Source organism: Tachyglossus aculeatus, chromosome 12, assembly GCF_015852505.1.
Source record: "Tachyglossus aculeatus isolate mTacAcu1 chromosome 12, mTacAcu1.pri, whole genome shotgun sequence".
In the NCBI taxonomy this organism is placed as follows: domain Eukaryota; kingdom Metazoa; phylum Chordata; class Mammalia; order Monotremata; family Tachyglossidae; genus Tachyglossus; species Tachyglossus aculeatus.
The window spans coordinates 19,494,639-19,512,403 of record NC_052077.1 but is presented as its reverse complement, the minus strand read 5'-3'; the positions used below and the strand labels follow the sequence as shown (position 1 = coordinate 19,512,403).

Here is a 17,765-nt window from a genome sequence, read left to right as displayed (position 1 = left end):
TTGTCTGTTGTTGTATATGAATGAAGATGGGTCCTTATTGCGGTAGAGGGCTATTTTTTAAATTAATAGTAGTAGTAGTAGAAATAATAGTCATTAGTAAGCACTTATCATGTGCAGGGCACCTTACTGAGTACTAGGGATTAGAAAAATAATAATTTAGGTGCCTTCTGTACTTGTTTGCACGGTGAAATGCAGATTATTCTGTGAGACCTGGAGATCAGGTGGTGATGGAAGTGTCCTGCCAGGACTGTTACCTGAGAATCCAGAATATCCATATCTTAAACTCTGAGAAGATGATGGATGTTGAGAGGAGTTCCGGCAAGAGTGAAGACTCTCTGCCTTTGGGCAATGAGGCCGAACTCTGTAATGCCTTGGCCGGCCTTCAAACCAGCAAATCAGATGCAGTAGGACGGAAGTGTACTTTGGAGTCTACAGAAATTGCTCTGCTCAACAACAGGCCATATCACGAAGGTTTCAAAGCAGCCATGGACAAAGTATTGTCGTCACTGACTCCAAACAGGTCGTTGCAGCCAATGGACGTTGAAGGTCGCGGTGGAGAAGTGACCTCCGGAGGTGACCAGAATGACAATTCTCCACACGCCACCTGCGAACCTTTGTTTGTGCTAGACGTTTCCGAGGGCTTTTCTGTTCTGCCCATAATCGCAGGCAAATTTGGGCTAGTGAAAGCTTACAGCTCAGTGGAGAAAGAACAGCATCGAGTGGCCCTTGACCTGATTTTGGAAGCCAACCACTTTCCTCAAGAAACGTTAGAGTTTTGGCAGAGCCACGTCGAAGATGAGTGTGCGGTGTTACAGAGACCAAAATCCGACAAGCTGTGGAGTATCATCATCTTGGACGTCATTGAGACTTCTGGCCTCATCCAGCAGGAAGTGATGGAGAAAGCAGCAATATCCAGGTACCGTTCAACGTCGTTCAGTGAGATTTCCAGCACTTTAAAGAACAGCACATACAGCACTCCTCACATTTACACCCACAGTCTTTAAAGGTCCTAACATGTTCTGTAGTCATAAATAGGACATATAAGAGCCTCCGAAGCAGAGTTCCCCCTAAGTGAATTTAGTAGCTCATAGCTGATTCTCTGCTCCGTTGGGTGGGGGTGGTTTGGACACGGAAACCTCCTTTACTGCCATATATCCATGGCACAGTTGCAGCATTCTGCGTCAAAGTAAAGGCTGGGTATGTGGCCCAGGGGTGCTGATGCGTAACACTTTTCTCACGGTTGTGCCCCTTAGAGGGAATATTGCTTTGGACTAGCCCCTTGTATGCTCATTTCTTCTTTTCTCTTCTAACCAACCCCAAATGGCTTTTCTCAGGTAATACTCGGTTGGAAAAGCCAGCTGGACAACAGAGTGTATGTTAGAGAATGAGCCTGGGAGAGGACTTCAGAGTAGCTAAAGATCTTAAAGAGTTTGTTTCCTTCAGTTGTTGAGGCATGCAGAAACATTTGAGTCTGTGATCTTCTCTATGTTGTTCAATATTTGTTTTGTGTCTTACTGCTGATACTGCTTGAAACAAATTTGTCCCTTGAAGTCAGCACTACAAGCATACATCTTTAAGGTTCAGACTTTCAGCTGCTTGCCTTACACCTGAAAGGAACAGTCAAACAATATTTTTGGCTGAGGTCTACCATGTGTGGAGTAAGCAGGTTTTTGACCTAGGCTTCCAAACTTGTTCATCTGACAAGACCTGAGAGTTTTCCTGTCATGGCTGAAAAGACCCAAGTGGTAGTTTTCTGACCAATTTAATCTTTGAAGCCTTCCCTCCCCGTCATCATCCCCCCCCTAAGATTCCTGCCTCCTCATCTTCAGACTCAAAGTGAAAATTTGGCACTGAACATTTGGGAGAGTACAACGGAGGTGGAAGACAAAATGCCTTGCCCTCAAACAGTTGACAGTCAACTGGGAAGGCAGACTCAAAATCATTTACCCATAAGAAGAAGTAGCGCACATTAAGCGCTCAATAAATACGATTGATTGATAAGAGGAAGTAGAGATTGGGATGATAGTTAATGTGGAAAACCAAGTACTTAAATAATAGAGTATGTTAGTCAATGCATATATACAATTGTTATGCGTGACTGAGCCTGAAAAAGATGGTAATTGGGAGGATAATGACCTGGGCAGAAGAAACATTAGTGAAGGAAAGCCTCCCAAAGGAAGAATGGGGCTTGAGAAGGGCTTTGAAGATGGGGCCAGTTTAGGTCTGGCAGATTTTGAACTGGGACTACTTCTGGGTACGGAGGATGATGGCAGGGTTGCCAGCTGTGATGGGAAAGTAAGGTGGAAGAGTGGAATTGGGAGGGGTGGTGAGCTTAGTTTTGGGCATGTTGAGCTTAAAGAGCTGGCTGGTCAGCCATGAGAGCAGTGTGTTTTAGAGGAAAGAGCACTGGCCTGAGATCAGAGAATCTGGGTTCTAAGCCCAGCTCCACCACTTGTCTACTGTGTGACCTTAAATTGGGTAAAATGGGGATTAAATCCTACTCTACTATTTAGACTGTGAGCCCCATGAAGGACAGGGATTGTGTCCAACATGATAATCTTGTTTCAATCAATGAAAAGTATTTATCAAGCGTCGGTTGTATGCAGAGCACTGTACTGAGCACTTGGGGAGTACAACAGAGTTGGTAGACACATTCCCCAGTGCTTAGCACAGTGGTTTGCATACAGCAAACACTTAACTTTATTATGATTATTATTATATGCCCTGGAGGCAAGAGCAGATGTTAGGTGCAAATAAGAGTTTGGTAGTCATCTGCATAGAAGTGAGAGTTGAACTTTCAGGAGCGAATTAGTTCCCTGAGGAAATGAGGGCAGAGTGAGTGCAAAGTGAGAGTAGGAGACCCAGAGCATCTCCTGGAAAGAAACCCACACACACTCACTGTTAGAGTGGAAGTGACATGCATGGATCCAAATGCATGGACAGGGACAGGATAGGAATTTAAAATAAAGGATGCCCAGGAAAGGGAAATAGTGGTAGTAAGCCAATTAAGGGATGAAATTGAAATTAAAGCAAAGGGAATTGAAATAAAAAGATTTTTAAACAGCCTAGAAATAGGGGGTGGGGCGGTTGTGAAGAAAAGAACGGAGCTGTAGGTTGAGCAGCAAAAAGAATCAAATAAAGAACTGGCCATAAAAACCAGTAAGGTTCATAATCATGTAGTCTGAATTTTCCCCAGTCCTTTTAGGCTTGTACAGAATGTATTTGTGAAAAACATGAGGTAACATGATGGGTAAGGTTTTAAGAGGCATACTCCTCTGGTGTATTTTATGAAAAAATGTGATAGCTTTGAGCAAGCAGTTAGTGTGGTTTGCTGCTCATTTTTTCACATTTCAGCTGGTAAAAGGTTTTCTCATTGCACCTTAGCACCCCCAATACGTGAACGATTGCTTCTTTTCAGGGTTGCAGCTGCATTGCATGGCACACATTCTCTTATTCAGCTCTTCTCAGTTTCAATCTTCAGTGTTACCGAGGATGAGGGAGAGAGCAAGGTTGTATTAAGAATTTGAGGAAAGCATGTCTTGACCAGCTGGGAAGCATGGCAATAGGAATGAATTTGTTTTCTAAGTAAAGCGAGAGGGGATGACAGCCGTGGAAGATAGATGGTAGCAATTGGTCTGTGCTGATTTAAAAAGGAAATTATGAAAAATGAGATCACTTGAGGTTACTTTCCAATTGCCTTAGGATTCTCGCGAGGGAGTTTACTTTTAGATTTCAGTAGTAATACAGTGAATTTGTGTGAAAAACGTAGTCCATTTTAACTAAGTAAAATTTAAGCCAATTCCTTTTTTAAAAAAAATAATTATAAACTAACCCCTTTCCAGACTTGTTGCCATTTATGGTTAGGTTTTTGAGCTGGAACATATCTCTTGCCAGTGGAGCCGCAGCTGGCCCTGAAGCAAAAATTTGGCTTTGCTAAGTAAGGATTCCTTTAAAGGATCTGGGAGGGGTCTGGACAGGGCCAACAACAAAATCCTCTTGATAATGTGCCAGCAACCCGAAGGCTCTGACCATCTACCCTGAACAGAAATAAGGATGCTTCCTTGGGTCTGTATCAATGAGAGAAGAACAAGATTGTCGGTCGCCTGCCGAGAGTGATTGACAGTCAGTATGGGAAAAAAATAGTAATGACTTTCTAATTTTTTACTGATATAATTTTACATTATGTAAGATGATAATTGGGTGTCAGTTGTGGCATGTATTTAGACTATAACAAAGCCCAGCAACCTGGGGTAGAGACCTCCAGGCCTGCACAACCAGGTGAAGGGAGAGGGACTTTAGGGGCAACTAGAAATTGATGAGAAACCACAGTCCCTCCTTTGCCCCTCCCTGCCTGCCCCAGAACCCAAGGAGCAGCCCCTGGCTCTTCTATTCCGTAGCCCAACTGATCCAGGGGCAAATGAGGAGTGGGGGAACAGGGAGGGAAATGAGGAGGAAAAGGAGAGGAGAGAGAGAGAAGGCAGGGGGAAAGTGGAGAGGAGAATCATTTAATCAGTTGTATTTATTGAGTGTTTACTATGTGTAGAGCGCTGCACTAAATACTTGGGAGAGTACAATGCAGAGTTAGCAGATACATTCCCTGCCCACGGTAAGCATTCAGTCTAGAAGGGGAGACAGGCATTAATATAATGCTGAAGAAAAGGGGATGAGGGAAAGAGGGGAAAAGCAGAAGAAAAGAAATAGAGGAGAAAGGGTGAGGAGGAAGGGAAGGGGCAAAGGGAGAGGATCTTTCTCTTTCCACTTCTAGACTGTGATCCCACTGTTGGGTAGGGACTGTCTCTATATGTTGCCAACTTGGACTTCCCAAGCGCTTAGTACAGTGCTCTGCACACCGTAAGCGCTCAATAAATGCGATTGATTGACTTGATTTCCATTCTCCCTGTTCCTAGTACCCTGCAGCCAGACAGATGCACAGCCCCAGATGCAGCATTTGAAAAGTCACGGGGGGGCCGGGGTGGAAGAGAAGGACTTGGAAGGTGGGGAAAGGATGTGGCCTCTGACCCAAGTGGGGGAACCTGAAGGTCCGTGGGAGTTCGCAGCTGGGGCCTGGGGTGCAGGGAGGAGGAGGAGGAGGAAGAAGAAGAGGCGCAGCTTGCAGATTACCCATCCTGGACACGTCTGGCTTCCCCGCTGACCCATCTAGACCGGTCCCTTCTAGACTGTGGGCCCACTGTTGGGTAGGGACCGTCTCTATATATTGCCAACTTGGACTTCCCAAGCGCTTAGTACAGTGCTCTGCACACAGTAAGCGCTCAATAAATACGATTGATTGATTGATTGACTGACCAGCTATTGGCCCATGAACCCCAGGAAGCAGGGCTCTGCACAGGGAAGGCAATGGGTGCCCTAACAGGTCCAACACTAGGTCAGGGGGCAAAGAAAGCAGAATTCCCCTTGTGGCTTCCCTACAGTGGCAGCCGCCCGTATTTACAAGCTCTGAAATATTTTTAAGTGTGTTAGAGAGATGGACAGGTTTGGGTTGAACTTATGGATGGTTCCTGACCTTGAATAAATAACTTTTGAAGGATAAATAACGGGTAAGGTCTTCTAATGTAATTTTTCCACTCATTGCTTCAGTTGGATTTAGGCGGTTTTTGTTTACTGGTATTTGTTCAATCTTGTCTAAGAGTGCAGGATTTTATTTCAAAGATAATTCCACTAGTACAATTTGACAGAGTTCTATTAAGGGTATTTATGATTCGGAATTACCATATTTATTGAGGACCTACAGTGTGTTGAAGTACTGCCCTAAATTATACCCTTTGGAGCATATAGCAGAAGCAAGACGCACATTTCCTGCCCTCAGGAACCTCAAAACTATTGGGGAGGCAGGTGGACAAAAAGTATTTACAAATAGAGTGAGCAGGAGAAAGAATAAGGTTATAAGAGTAAGTAATACAAATATAAAGTATTTGAAAACAATTATAGATGATACAGAAAAAGTATACATCTGTAAGTGCTGAGGACAAGAACAATGTCTGAGCTGAAGGTGACTATTGGGTGATGTGACTGGGTGATGTGAAATATGTTCAGTCTGCTGTGTTGCGCACACAACATTTCTTTGTGGGAACTAGGGCAGTGGATTAAATCATTGTTGGGGGGTTTTTTTGTTGTTTTTTATTTTTGAAAACTTCTGAATGTGTTTTAATTGGGCACCCTCCGGTGGCAACGTTAAAGCATATATTATGGGGCTTGGATTTCGAGTCCCCAGGGTGTAACTCATCCCAGGTGATATCCTTTCTCCTTAAACTGTGGGCCCCATGTGGGACTTGATGATTTTGTATCTGCCCCAGCGCTTAATACAGTGCTTGGCACCTAGTAAGCGCTTAACAAATACCACAGTTATCATCCATGGTCATAGATGTGAGTGGTAGGGTGATGGGGAAGACAGAACACCGGTTGGAATACAATTCGCAATATCACATTCACTTAAAAGAGTGTTAAAGGTAAAATGCGTCTTTTTACTGGCACTGTAAAACCTGGCAAATAGTACAGTGTGGTGGGGTTTTTTTTGCAAACGCAAATATGCAGCCCACTGATAATAGCAAAGAAATATAAATCACTGGTCTTGGCTTGTCATTTTCTGATCCACCATGCCATATACAAAAAAACCACCCCTTCTGAATATTTAGGTGGTTGTGTTGTCAAGATGGTCCTGCTATATATAAGCTTTTGGTGGATTTTAACTTAACATTTGGTCTTACGGTTCAACTTCTTCAGTGTTGCATATTAAAAGAGGCATTCTCTTTGATTGGGAGGGGAGTGGGGAGGAAAGAATACTTAAAACGAGGAGAAGGTAGTTCTGCTATAAACCTTTGGGGGATTTTAACATAACACTTAGTCTTATTGTTCAGCTTCTTCAGAATTGCATGTTAAAATCATACCTTTTTGTAATGGTTAACTGCACATCAGAGCATCATTCGGTTTATTTGTCTATGCTTGATGCGTTGAGTGTGGTTTTAGGGGAGAAGTAAATATCAGATATATGCATGCTGTAAGAGGAAGTAGAGGGGAACCACAAGTTCCTCTAATATATGGATTTAGCCTTTCAGGGCTTATGAGGTCATTAACCTCCACCCTGAGCCCCGCAGAGAAAGACAGGAGCTCTGCCTACTACTACAGACACATCCCTTCCAAGAAAAAGATCCTGGCCTTTATTTTTAATTTGATCCTGCAATTGAATACATCCAGTTTGGCAAGGGGTTACACAAAATATTAAACACAAACTGAGGGAATACTTCTTTGTACAAGTTCCTGAAATGCACAAAACAAGAAATCATTTATGGAAGTGCAACCGTTTTTGTAGGGGGCATCGACGGCCCTTTCCCATATAGTCACAGACCAGTTTCTTTATTTTCTCACGGACTTGCTGTGACTCTGGGGCATCCATTTTTGGATCCCATTCTGGGGGCTTTGGAAATGCAGATCTTACCGGCCTTTTAGGATGTATACTCTCCCTCGGGTGGCTCTTCCATTTCCAGTCACTCCCCAGTCATTCATTCATTCAATCCTATTTATTGAGCGCTTACTATGTGCAGAGCACTGTACTGAGCGCTTGGGAAGTACAAGTTGGCAACATATAGAGACGGTCCCTACCCAACAACGGGCTCACAGTCTAGAAGACTAGAAGACATTAGGTAGTCCACTACCTAATGTTGGTTTGCCAACAGTATAGATGCATTCAACAAATTTATCTAGGCCTTGCTCTTTCTGTCTAGTAAAATTAATTCAATCTGGGCCCCAGACTGTTTTTGCAAGGCTGTTCTTCTAGAAAATGGACGCTATCATTTTCAGGCCCCTCCAATCAATCAATCGTATTTATTGAGCGCTTACTGTGTGCAGAGCACTGTACTAAGCGCTTGGGAAGTCCAAGTTGGCAACATATAGAGACAGTCCCTACCCAACAGTGGGCTCACAGTCTAAAAGGGGGAGACAGAGAACAAAACCAAACATACTAACAAAATAAAATAAATAGAATAGATATGTACAAGTTAAATAAATAGAGTAATAAATATGTACAAGCATATATAGCCTCCAGGCTATCTGCACAGGCCGCATTTATCAAGCACTCGGTGTTTGGGAAAATACAGTACAAGGAGAAGACAGGGCTCGATAAGCTTTCAATCTGTGTCCTGCCCCACAGGATCTGGCAGTCTGCTGCAAGTTTATGTACAATATATGTAGCAATATACTAGTCCCAGAGGGGTCCGAAAGAATCCCTGAATGTTCCTCCCTAAATGCCTCACTTGCTTCCAAGGAATAAGTTCAATCAATCAATCAATCAATCGTATTTATTGAGCGCTTACTGTGTGCAGAGCACTGTACTAAGCACTTGGGAAGTACAAGTTGGCAACATATAGAGACAGTCCCTACCCAACAGTGGGCCCACAGTCTAAAAGGGGGAGAAGAGAACAAAACCAAACATACTAACAAAATAAAATAAATAGAATAGATATGTACAAATAAAATCAATCAATCATATTTATTGAGCGCTTACTATGTGCAGAGCACTGTACTAAGCACTTGGGAAGTACAAATTGGCAACATATAGAGACAGTCCCTACCCAACATTGGGCTCACAGTCTAAAAGGGGGAGACAGAGGGAAAAAAAACAAAACCAAACATACTAACAAAATAAAATAAATAGAATAGATATATACAAGTAAAATAAATAAATAAATAGAGTACTAAATATGTACAAGCATATATACATATATACAGATGCTGTGGGGGAGGGAAGGAGGTAAGATGGGGGGATGGAGAGGGGGGAAGGAGTAATCTTTATGGATGCCAAGTGTGAAAAGGACGGTTGGTGGTAAATAGTCTTTTCAATCACATTAGCTTGCATGGATATATAGGGAGTTTTTCTATAGGGAGAAGCAGTGTGGCTTATAATAATAATAATAATAATAATAATAATAATAATGGTATTCGTTAAGCCCTTACTATGTGCAAAGCACTGTTCCAAGCGCTGGAGCACTGTTCTAGGCTTAGTGGAAAGAGGTTTTTCCCGGAGGCACCGGAGGTTTGGGATCAGTGGCGCTGGAAATTGTTCCAGAATGGTGAGCGGTCTCCGGACGTTTGCCGGGCACCGTTCTGGCCTGTAAGTGCACACCAGGTCGCTCAAGACTATAGCCTCCACTCACATTCAAACCTCCGGGCAAAGATATTTTTTTTCCAATGGCACTGGTAGCGTGCGCCTGCCGATGTGCAGGGGAAATGAAAGCAGCATCCATGCCGCCAGCCCTATTTTTAGCTACGTGGAAGGCATGCGGAACTGTGGAGGGAGTGGAGGTATGGGTGGGGAATGTGACTCCTTGTACTCTCCCAAATGCTTAGTACAGTGCTTTCTTTACACACAGTAAGTGCTCAATAAATACGAGTGAATGAACAAAAGGTACTGCTCCTGGTAGGACCACGTTAACCTAAATAACAGGTTGTTTTGTCTCTTCTGCTGCTACCAGTTAGCAAACTGAGAAAAAGCCAGCCTCACCACGAAGAGCATTTATTAAGCCCCTGCTGTGTGTAAAAAACACCTTATTAGGTATTTGGGGCACAGAGCAGAAGTAAAAGCATGGCCCCTTCCTTGAAGGTCCTTAGAATCCAGTGGAATTTTCTCATTCTCGTCAAACCTCAGTTCAGCTGAAAAGGTACATCCCTATACAACTGATATATTTCAGGGAAAAATGCGAAAAATGCTTGGACCTGCGTTATAATCCCAGCTCTGCCACTTGCCTGCTGTGTGATCTTGGGCAGGCCACTTCACTTGGAAGCAGAGTGGCTCAGTGGAAAGAGCCCAGGCTTTGGAGTCAGAGGTCATGGGTTCAAATCCCGGCTCTGCTGCTTGTCCGCCGTGTGACTTTGGGGAAGTCAGTTCACTTCTCTGTGCCTCGGTGACCTCATCTGTAAAACGGGGATTAAGATTGCGAGGCCCACATGGGACAACCTGATCACCTTGTATCCTCCCCAGCGCTTAGAACACTGCTTTGCACATAGTAAACGCTTAACAAATACCAAAGTTATTATTATTATTATGTTATTATTATTATTATTGTTATTATTATTATTATTATTATGCCTCATTTCCTCATTTGTGAAGTAGGGATAAAATACCTGTTCTCCCTGTCTCATACTGTGAGCCCCACGTGGGACAGGGACTATCTTGTATCACCCCAGCACTTGGTGTGGTGCTGGAAACACAGTAAGTGCTTAACAGTGCTTACATTCAGTAAGAAGTCAGTCAATAACTGGTATTTATTGAGCACTTACTGTGTGTAGAGCACTGTACTAAGTGCTTGGGAGAGAACAAATCCTGAATCAGATACCTTTTCTAACAGGCAATCCCCAGACTTATGACACAGTTGGTTCCCGGGACTTATGAAGAATTGTTAGTAGGGACTAATTTTCCCAGCGGAAAAATGGTATAAATGGGGGAATGGGTTCCTCAACGAGGTTCAGATACTCTGTTTTTACCCAGATTACCCAGAATTGTGTACCTAGTGAATCATAAATGAGTAACGAGTAATCGTAAATGAGTAATAATAGAGAAGCAGCGTGGCTCAGTGGAAAGAGCATGGGCTTTGGAGTCAGGGGTCATGGGTTCGAATTCCGCTCTGCCAATTGTCAGCTGTGTGACTTTGGGCAAGTCACTTCACTTCTCTGGGCCTCAGTTCCCTCATCTGTAAAATGGGGATTAAGACTGTGAGCCTCCCGTGGGACAACCTGATCTCCTTGTAACCTCCCCAGCGCTTAGAACAGTGCTTTGCACATAGTAAGCGCTTAGTAAATGCCATTATTATTATTTATTTTTTTATTAATACAGCGTTAACACTTTTAATGGGTTAGAGAGGTTCCTTAGCAGTCCTTAGCAGTTGGGTAACTACCCCACACTCCCCTACCATTTTTGACGCCTTCTTTCACTCAATCTTATTTATTGAGCACTTACTGTGTGCAGAGCACTGTACTAAGCGCTTGGGAAGTACAAGTCGGCAACATATAGAGACGGTCCCTACCCAACAACGGGCTCACAGTCTAGAAGGGGGGAGACAGACAACAAACCAAAACGTGTGCCTTCTTCCCTTTCCCTCTTTCCCCATCACTCCTTATAAGTTTGCATCTACATTTCCCACCATATCTATACGCCTGGAGCTCATGCCATAAAGATGCAGGGACTATATAGTTGAATCCAATATGTTGTAAAGCTGAAATGGCATCAATTTGGAAATGTCAGCCTGTTAGTCTTTAGTTGCAACACTGCAAGTTTTCCCGGCAGCTAGCTTTTTCTTTACTATCAATCGTATTTATCAGTCGTATTTATTGAGCACTTACTGTGTGCAGAGCACTGTACTAAGCGCTTACTATGTCATTTCTCTTCTCTGTTACCATCTAAAATGAGGCAGAAAGGGGCAAAATGACTATTAAGCGCTCAGTTACAGTTTACAGTTCCCTCGTCTGTTAAATGGGGATGGAGACTGTGAGCCCCCCGTGGGACAACCTGATCTCCTTGTAATCTCCCCAGCGCTTAGGACAGTGCTTTGCATCATCAATCATCATCAGTTGTATTTATTGAGCGCTTACTATGTGCAGAGCACTGTACTGAGTGCTTGGGAAGTACAAATTGGCAACATATAGAGACAGTCCCTACCCAACAGTGGGCTCAGTCTACAAGGGGGAAGACAGAGAACAAAACCAAGTAAGCGCGTAATAAATGCCATCATTATTATTAAAAAGACTGGGTTGTTTGCCCCTGTGCTTTTCGCTTTGGGTAGCAGTAGCGTCCAGCACCGTGAATCCCAGAATTTATGGTGACAGGATTTCCAAGGTGCCAGAGTTTGTCTTCAGTGATGCAGATGTTGCTGCCTCAGTCATCAGTGCCCAAATGAGTTGGGGGCCAGTGCCAGAAACAGGTTACTGCTACCCAAGATCGCCTGTCTCTACCATCATCAATCGTATTTATTGAGCGCTTACTATGTGCAGAGCACTGTACTAAGCGCTTGGGAAGTACAAATTGGTAACATATAGCAACAGTCCCTACCCAACAGTGGGCTGTCCTTGGGCAATAGCAAACCTGGGTCCCCGTGGTGACACTGCTGCGGTGCTACTTTTGAAGATCTTCCAATCAGTCATTAGTATTCGCACACAGTAAGCGCTCAATAAGTACGATTGAATGTATGAATGAATGAAAGTACTGTGCTAAGCACTTGGGAGAATACAAGAGAAGCAAAACACACGTTCCCTACCCTACTTCACTCTAGATTACAGCATTGCCCTCAACTGTTGTAACGTACAACAGTTTTACACACGCAAAATGTGTAAAAGATAACACTTTGATAATCAGGTATTGAAATGTAGAGCTAAAAACACATAATGGAACATTTTTCCCAGTTCATATTTCCATTGCTGTTTGTGTTACTATAGTGTTTTTAATCATTTTAAATTATTCTTTTATAGATGTGCTATGTTTTGGTTTTTGAGCTTTCGAATTTATTGTCTTCTATATTTTGTAAGGGAAATGGTACTTCATTGTACTTTTGCTTATCACTCTTTTCAAGGAACCAGTTAATTCTAGCTGGGGGTACAGTTGTGCAGCGTGCAGTTGTGCAGTTGTACAGAGAAGCAGCGTGGCTCGGTGGAAAGAGCCCGGGCTTTGGAGTCAGAGGTCGTGGGTTCAAATCCCGGCTCCGCCACTTGTCAGCTATGTGACTTTGGGCAAGTCACTTCTCTTCTCTGGGCCTCAGTTCCCTTATCTGGAAAATGGGGATGAAGACTGTGAGCCCCACGTGGGACAACCTGATTACCTTGTATCTATCCCAGCCCTTTGAACAGTGCTTTGCACATAATAAGTGCTTAACAAATGCCAACATTATTATTATTATTATGCGTATGTGTACTTACGCTGGATTTTCTTTACAGGGGCGGTTATTACAATTCCATAAGCGGCCGCTTTTCCTTTTGAGTTCGGGGGTAAAACGGGGCAGGGAACTGGAAGGAGGCAGACTTCAAAGAGCCGAGAGGCCAGAAATCTGCCATTTCCAGGCCCGATTGGAAATCCTCAAGTCTTAACCCAGGTCTTTTGCAGAGGAAGGCTGAGAGTCCAGTTCAGAAATCCCTGTCTTCCATGGAGCGAGCACCTCTGCTTGCGTGGTTACCTGGGGAATAATTTTCATTTTAAAAATATCCCTTTTTAGATGTTTGCTGCAGTCCGGAGGCAAGATATTTCCACAGCATGTGCTGGTGATGGGAATGCTTGTGGAGTCCCAAACTCTGGTAGAAGAGACTGCAGTTCAAGGGACAGAACCCACTCTCGGCTTGAATATAGCACCTTTCATCAACCAGTTTCAGGTAGGAGCCATAACATCCTTAGTCAGAACACTGATAAAGAACATAAGATGCATGTGTGAAAGGAAGGGAAACTACAGAAACTAGTCATGTGTTGTCAGTGTAACCAAGGGAGGGTGAGTTACATGATGGAGACTTTTTTCGTAGGACGAACTACCAACAAGAGTCTAATGATCAATTTTTGGATAAAGGACTCTGTTCCCTTAGCTGACTCTCTGGGAAAGAATCACAAAGAATAAATTAACTTTTTTTAAAATTGAAATTACTACTAGCTCTTTACCTCTGAAATTATTCTAGTGACGTAAGCGGTTACCGAGGACAGCCTAGGAAGAAAAATTGAGCGGTTTCTGGGTAAATCTACAGATAAATGGTCCAAAGTAAGGTGTTAAAGATGTTGCATGGTTCATCCTTATGGGTTCCTCCAAGGCCCCTTTGGTGCCCCTGTTGGGAGACAGAGTCCTGGGATTCTCAGGACTCTGTAACAATATTACAATATGCTCACAATATACTCACAATATACAATATAAATAATTGTTAAATTAACAATATGCTCAGTAACAATATTTTTTTATGTCCTCATATATTCTTCAGTAATTGGCCACCAGATCTAAAAGCTTGTTTTCATACAAAAGTCATTCAACAAAAACAGAAGTACACCAATAGACCCCTTTTCAGGTATCGTTGACTCCTCGCCTTGCATGGAGTTTTTAATAATTACCACGTCTACATTTTCCAAACTTGAAACATTTGAACGGGCTAGTGGAAGTGAGGCAACCTTGCCCAGATCGTGCCAGTGTTACCACTTGGGTACCCAATGCTTTGAGCAAAGGATAAGTAAACTTAGAGGCGAAGGAAGGGAAGTGTTTCTGGCAACAACCACAGTCTGTCAACTGTGGTTTCTTCTTGCTACTATATTGTAGCTGAAAAGCTGTTACTTCTCATTGTTCTCCTAGGTGCCTGTCCGGGTGTTTTTAGATCTTTCCACGTTACCGTGTGTGCCTTTAAGCAACCCAGTAGAACTTCTGAGGCTTGATTTGATGAATCCGTATTTGAACAGCTCCAACAGAGAAGTGAAGGTGAGGACAAAACGTTCAAATCGCATCACCCTTTGTCCAGCCTGGGATGTTCACTTTCGTACTTCCTCCTATACTTTGAGTACGGATGCTGCTTTCCACCTTTCCGGAGGAACATATCGTCCTCACGTAATATTACTGTGTAGAAGATATGTAATGTGGGTGCATTGTTCTAAACACTGGGGTAGATAAAGGTTAATCAGGCTGGACACAGTCCCCGTCCCACTTGGGGCTCACAGTCAAAGTAGGAAGGAGAACAAGTATCAAATCCCCATTTTACAGTGGAGGAAACTGAGGCAGAGGGAAGTGACTTAGGGTCACACGGCAAGCAATGGCCGTTGGGATTAGAGTCCAAGTCCTCTGACTCCCACTTAGGCCATGCTGTTTGTCAGTCAATCAGTCAATGGTATTTAAGTGTTTATTGTGTGCAGAGCCCTGTATTAAGCGCTCAGGACAGTACAGTGCAACAGAGTTGGTAGATACATTTCCCGGCCCCCACTAAGTGTAGTCTACAGTCCTGATAAATTAAGCTCGTTACATGCAGCAAACCTGTCTGCTAATTCTGTTGCATTGGACTCTCCCAAGAGCTCAGTATAGTGCTCTTCGCATATTAAATGCTCCATAAATACCACTGCTCGATACAGTGTAATGTGAATCAAAGGTGCTTTCTTCTTACCGTTTGGAGAAAAGATAAAGTCCTTCCCGAGGACTGGTCAACTGAAGTAGAAATAAATCTTTAAAGGCCTTCGCCGATTTTCTTTCTGAAGTCACTAAAATCAGCTTTAATTCTCCCAGGTACAAATCAGTAAATCTGGACAAGTGACAGCTATTCCATTCTGGTATCATATCTGTCTTGATGAAGAGATTAAACTGGATACCTCACGTGAGTCATCCCACTGGAAACAAGCTGCGGTTGTTTTAGACCGTCCCATCCCCGTTGAAGTGGGAGAAGAACTTGAACTTAGCATTCAACACCACAAAAGCAACGTCAGCATCACGGTAAAGCAATGAAGTCAGCAGGGGGACCATCCAGAGCTGAAATCCTAAAACCCTCTGAATTAACGTCAGTCAGTTGCACGTATGAGGTTTTTATAAAATTCCTTGAGTGAAAAAAGGGGTCAGTGTGTTATTTAAATGGCTAAAGTTTTGATTGAAGCAGACCTCTGGATTACAAGATAGCAAAAACTCTACATTCAGTCACTGCTGGCTGTGGCTTCCTGCCGTACCTTCACTCATCACGGTTGGTAAATCATATGTTAGGATCTAAGAAACTCTTGTTTTACAGGAGACTAATTTTCGTTAACCAAACTCAATTTTCTGTTATGGTGTAAGCTAATGATAAAAATAAGAATATCTGGGAGTAGTTTTCACTAGCTCCGGAGGTTCAGAGGAATCGACCACTCATTCTAAATTGAAACTGCGTGCCATCCTCCAACTTGTTTGTATTTTTTCCAGGTCAACATGTCAGTGAAGCTTTAATGGCCACCCTCAACATTGTAGCAGGCATCACCAGTGCTTTTTTCCACCCTGGCCAATCCAGGAGGCAAGTAGGTGAGGCAGAGTTGGTGTTCCCAGAATGTACTTGACCCATGAATACAGAAGTGTGTGCAGCTGAGATGAACTCATCTCTTTGGAAAGATCACTTACTGAAGTTATGACAGAACTGAACAACAACTTTAAAATTCAACAAATTTACTTTAAACTTTACAGCAATGTGGTACCACCTACTCCCTTCCGTTCCAAGGCCACACACCCGAGCTTTCAGTAAAAATATGCATCCTGCCACCTGAAGCTAAATTTTTACATGCAGGAGTGGCCAAAGCACTTAAAATGGGGATGGCGAACTCATTTGTGTAAGATGAAGTTTTCAGCCACTGAGACTTCTTTTTTACCAAGGGATTTAGCTTGCAAAATAACATTCACAGCAAGCGACTCTGCCTGTTACTATTTAATTATGATGAGACTCTCCCATCAGCTATGGGGAAACCGTGGTTGGGTCCCACAGACTGGTACTGAGAACCCTGTCAAGTGCTTAGTACAGTGCTCTGCACACAGTAAGCGCTCAATAAATACGATTGATTGATTTACACAATGGCGCTAAAACCTGCTGCCAGTAACATTCCTGCCAGGGTAGAGGTGGAGCAAGGGCGTAGTAATAATAATAATAATAATAATAATGATGATGATAATGATGGCATTTGTTAAGCGCTTACTATGTGCAAAGCACTGTTCTAACCGCTGGGGTCAATACAAGGTGATCAGGTTGTCCCATGTGCGGCTGAGTCTTCATCCCCATTTTACAGATGAGAGAACTGAGGCTACGAAAAGTTAAGTGACTTATCCAAGGTCACAGAGCAGACATGTGGCGGAGCCGGAATTCGAACCCATGACCTCTGACTCCAAAGCCCAGGCTCTTTCCACTGAGCCACGCTGCTGTAGTAGGCCGACATTAATTAAGAATCTTCTGCACAAAACCCAAGATAAGGCAGGTCACAGTACTGCTTGAAGTGAAAACCCGTCCTCACACTTTACCAGCCTTATCCTTAAAATTCACGTTCGGCCTCCTCACAGCCCATGCTCCTTTTTTTAACCTCACTTCAAGCACTGGGGTTAAGTGATCACCGTTTGTCAGCTGAAAGCAAATGGAGCCTAACGATGCTCACTGAAGTTGAAAGGAACACCTAGGGGGAAAGAGTTCCCTAAATCCTGCATTCCCAGGTACATCCTGCTTTTTTTTTTGAGGCCTTAACAGCTTCTGCCCGTCAGCCCATATTTGTTTACTTCCCCCTACCTGCTTAACTAAGTGCATAATAAAAATATGCAAAACATCTTTATTTAAAGGAGCAATTCTTCCTGTTTTTAGAAAAAGGCACATTATCAAATGATGCATAACTGCATAAAAGTTCTTGTGGGTTTTTTTTTTTTTTAAACCAAGGAGAGCTCAAACACTTAAGGCTGTCAACCCAGTTCACTCTCTTTATCTTACCACAGTTATGGGCTAGCAGTTGTGGAGGTGAGGAATGTGGCACCGTGATGAGGAGGAGCCTTTGCTTTGCTGATCAGCATTTATTGAACGCTTACTGGGTGATGAGCAGTTTTAAAGCGCACAACAGAAATAAACACCCACAGCTGGCTTCTAGAAGCTTACCCTCTGATGGTCTCGAAAACCTACAGGGCGTTAATCTTTGCCCTAACTCTTCTTCCAGGCTCTTCTTTATACCTGAACCTACAGTGTCCTTGAATCCTCTCCAGCCCTTTTCAAGGATGGTTAATGAGCACGTACTCCAATTTAAAGAGCTTGCAAGGCAGAGGCACACAAAGCTGCAAACACTGAGA

At 43.3% G+C, this 17,765-nt stretch overlaps 1 protein-coding gene across 1 annotated transcript in view; it reads left to right on the top strand.

Annotated features, from left to right (window-relative positions):
- PRMT9 (protein arginine methyltransferase 9) overlaps positions 1–16,166 on the top strand; it is a 48,602-nt gene extending 32,436 nt beyond the window's left edge. Inside the window, exons 9-12 of the mRNA XM_038755093.1 lie at positions 196–916; positions 13,206–13,359; positions 14,310–14,432; positions 15,225–16,166. Coding sequence (XP_038611021.1) covers positions 196–916; positions 13,206–13,359; positions 14,310–14,432; positions 15,225–15,440 — 1,214 coding nt within the window. The 3' untranslated portion in view covers positions 15,441–16,166. The remainder of the gene's footprint in view (positions 1–195; positions 917–13,205; positions 13,360–14,309; positions 14,433–15,224) is intronic.
- The last annotated feature ends 1,599 nt before the right edge of the window (positions 16,167–17,765 follow it).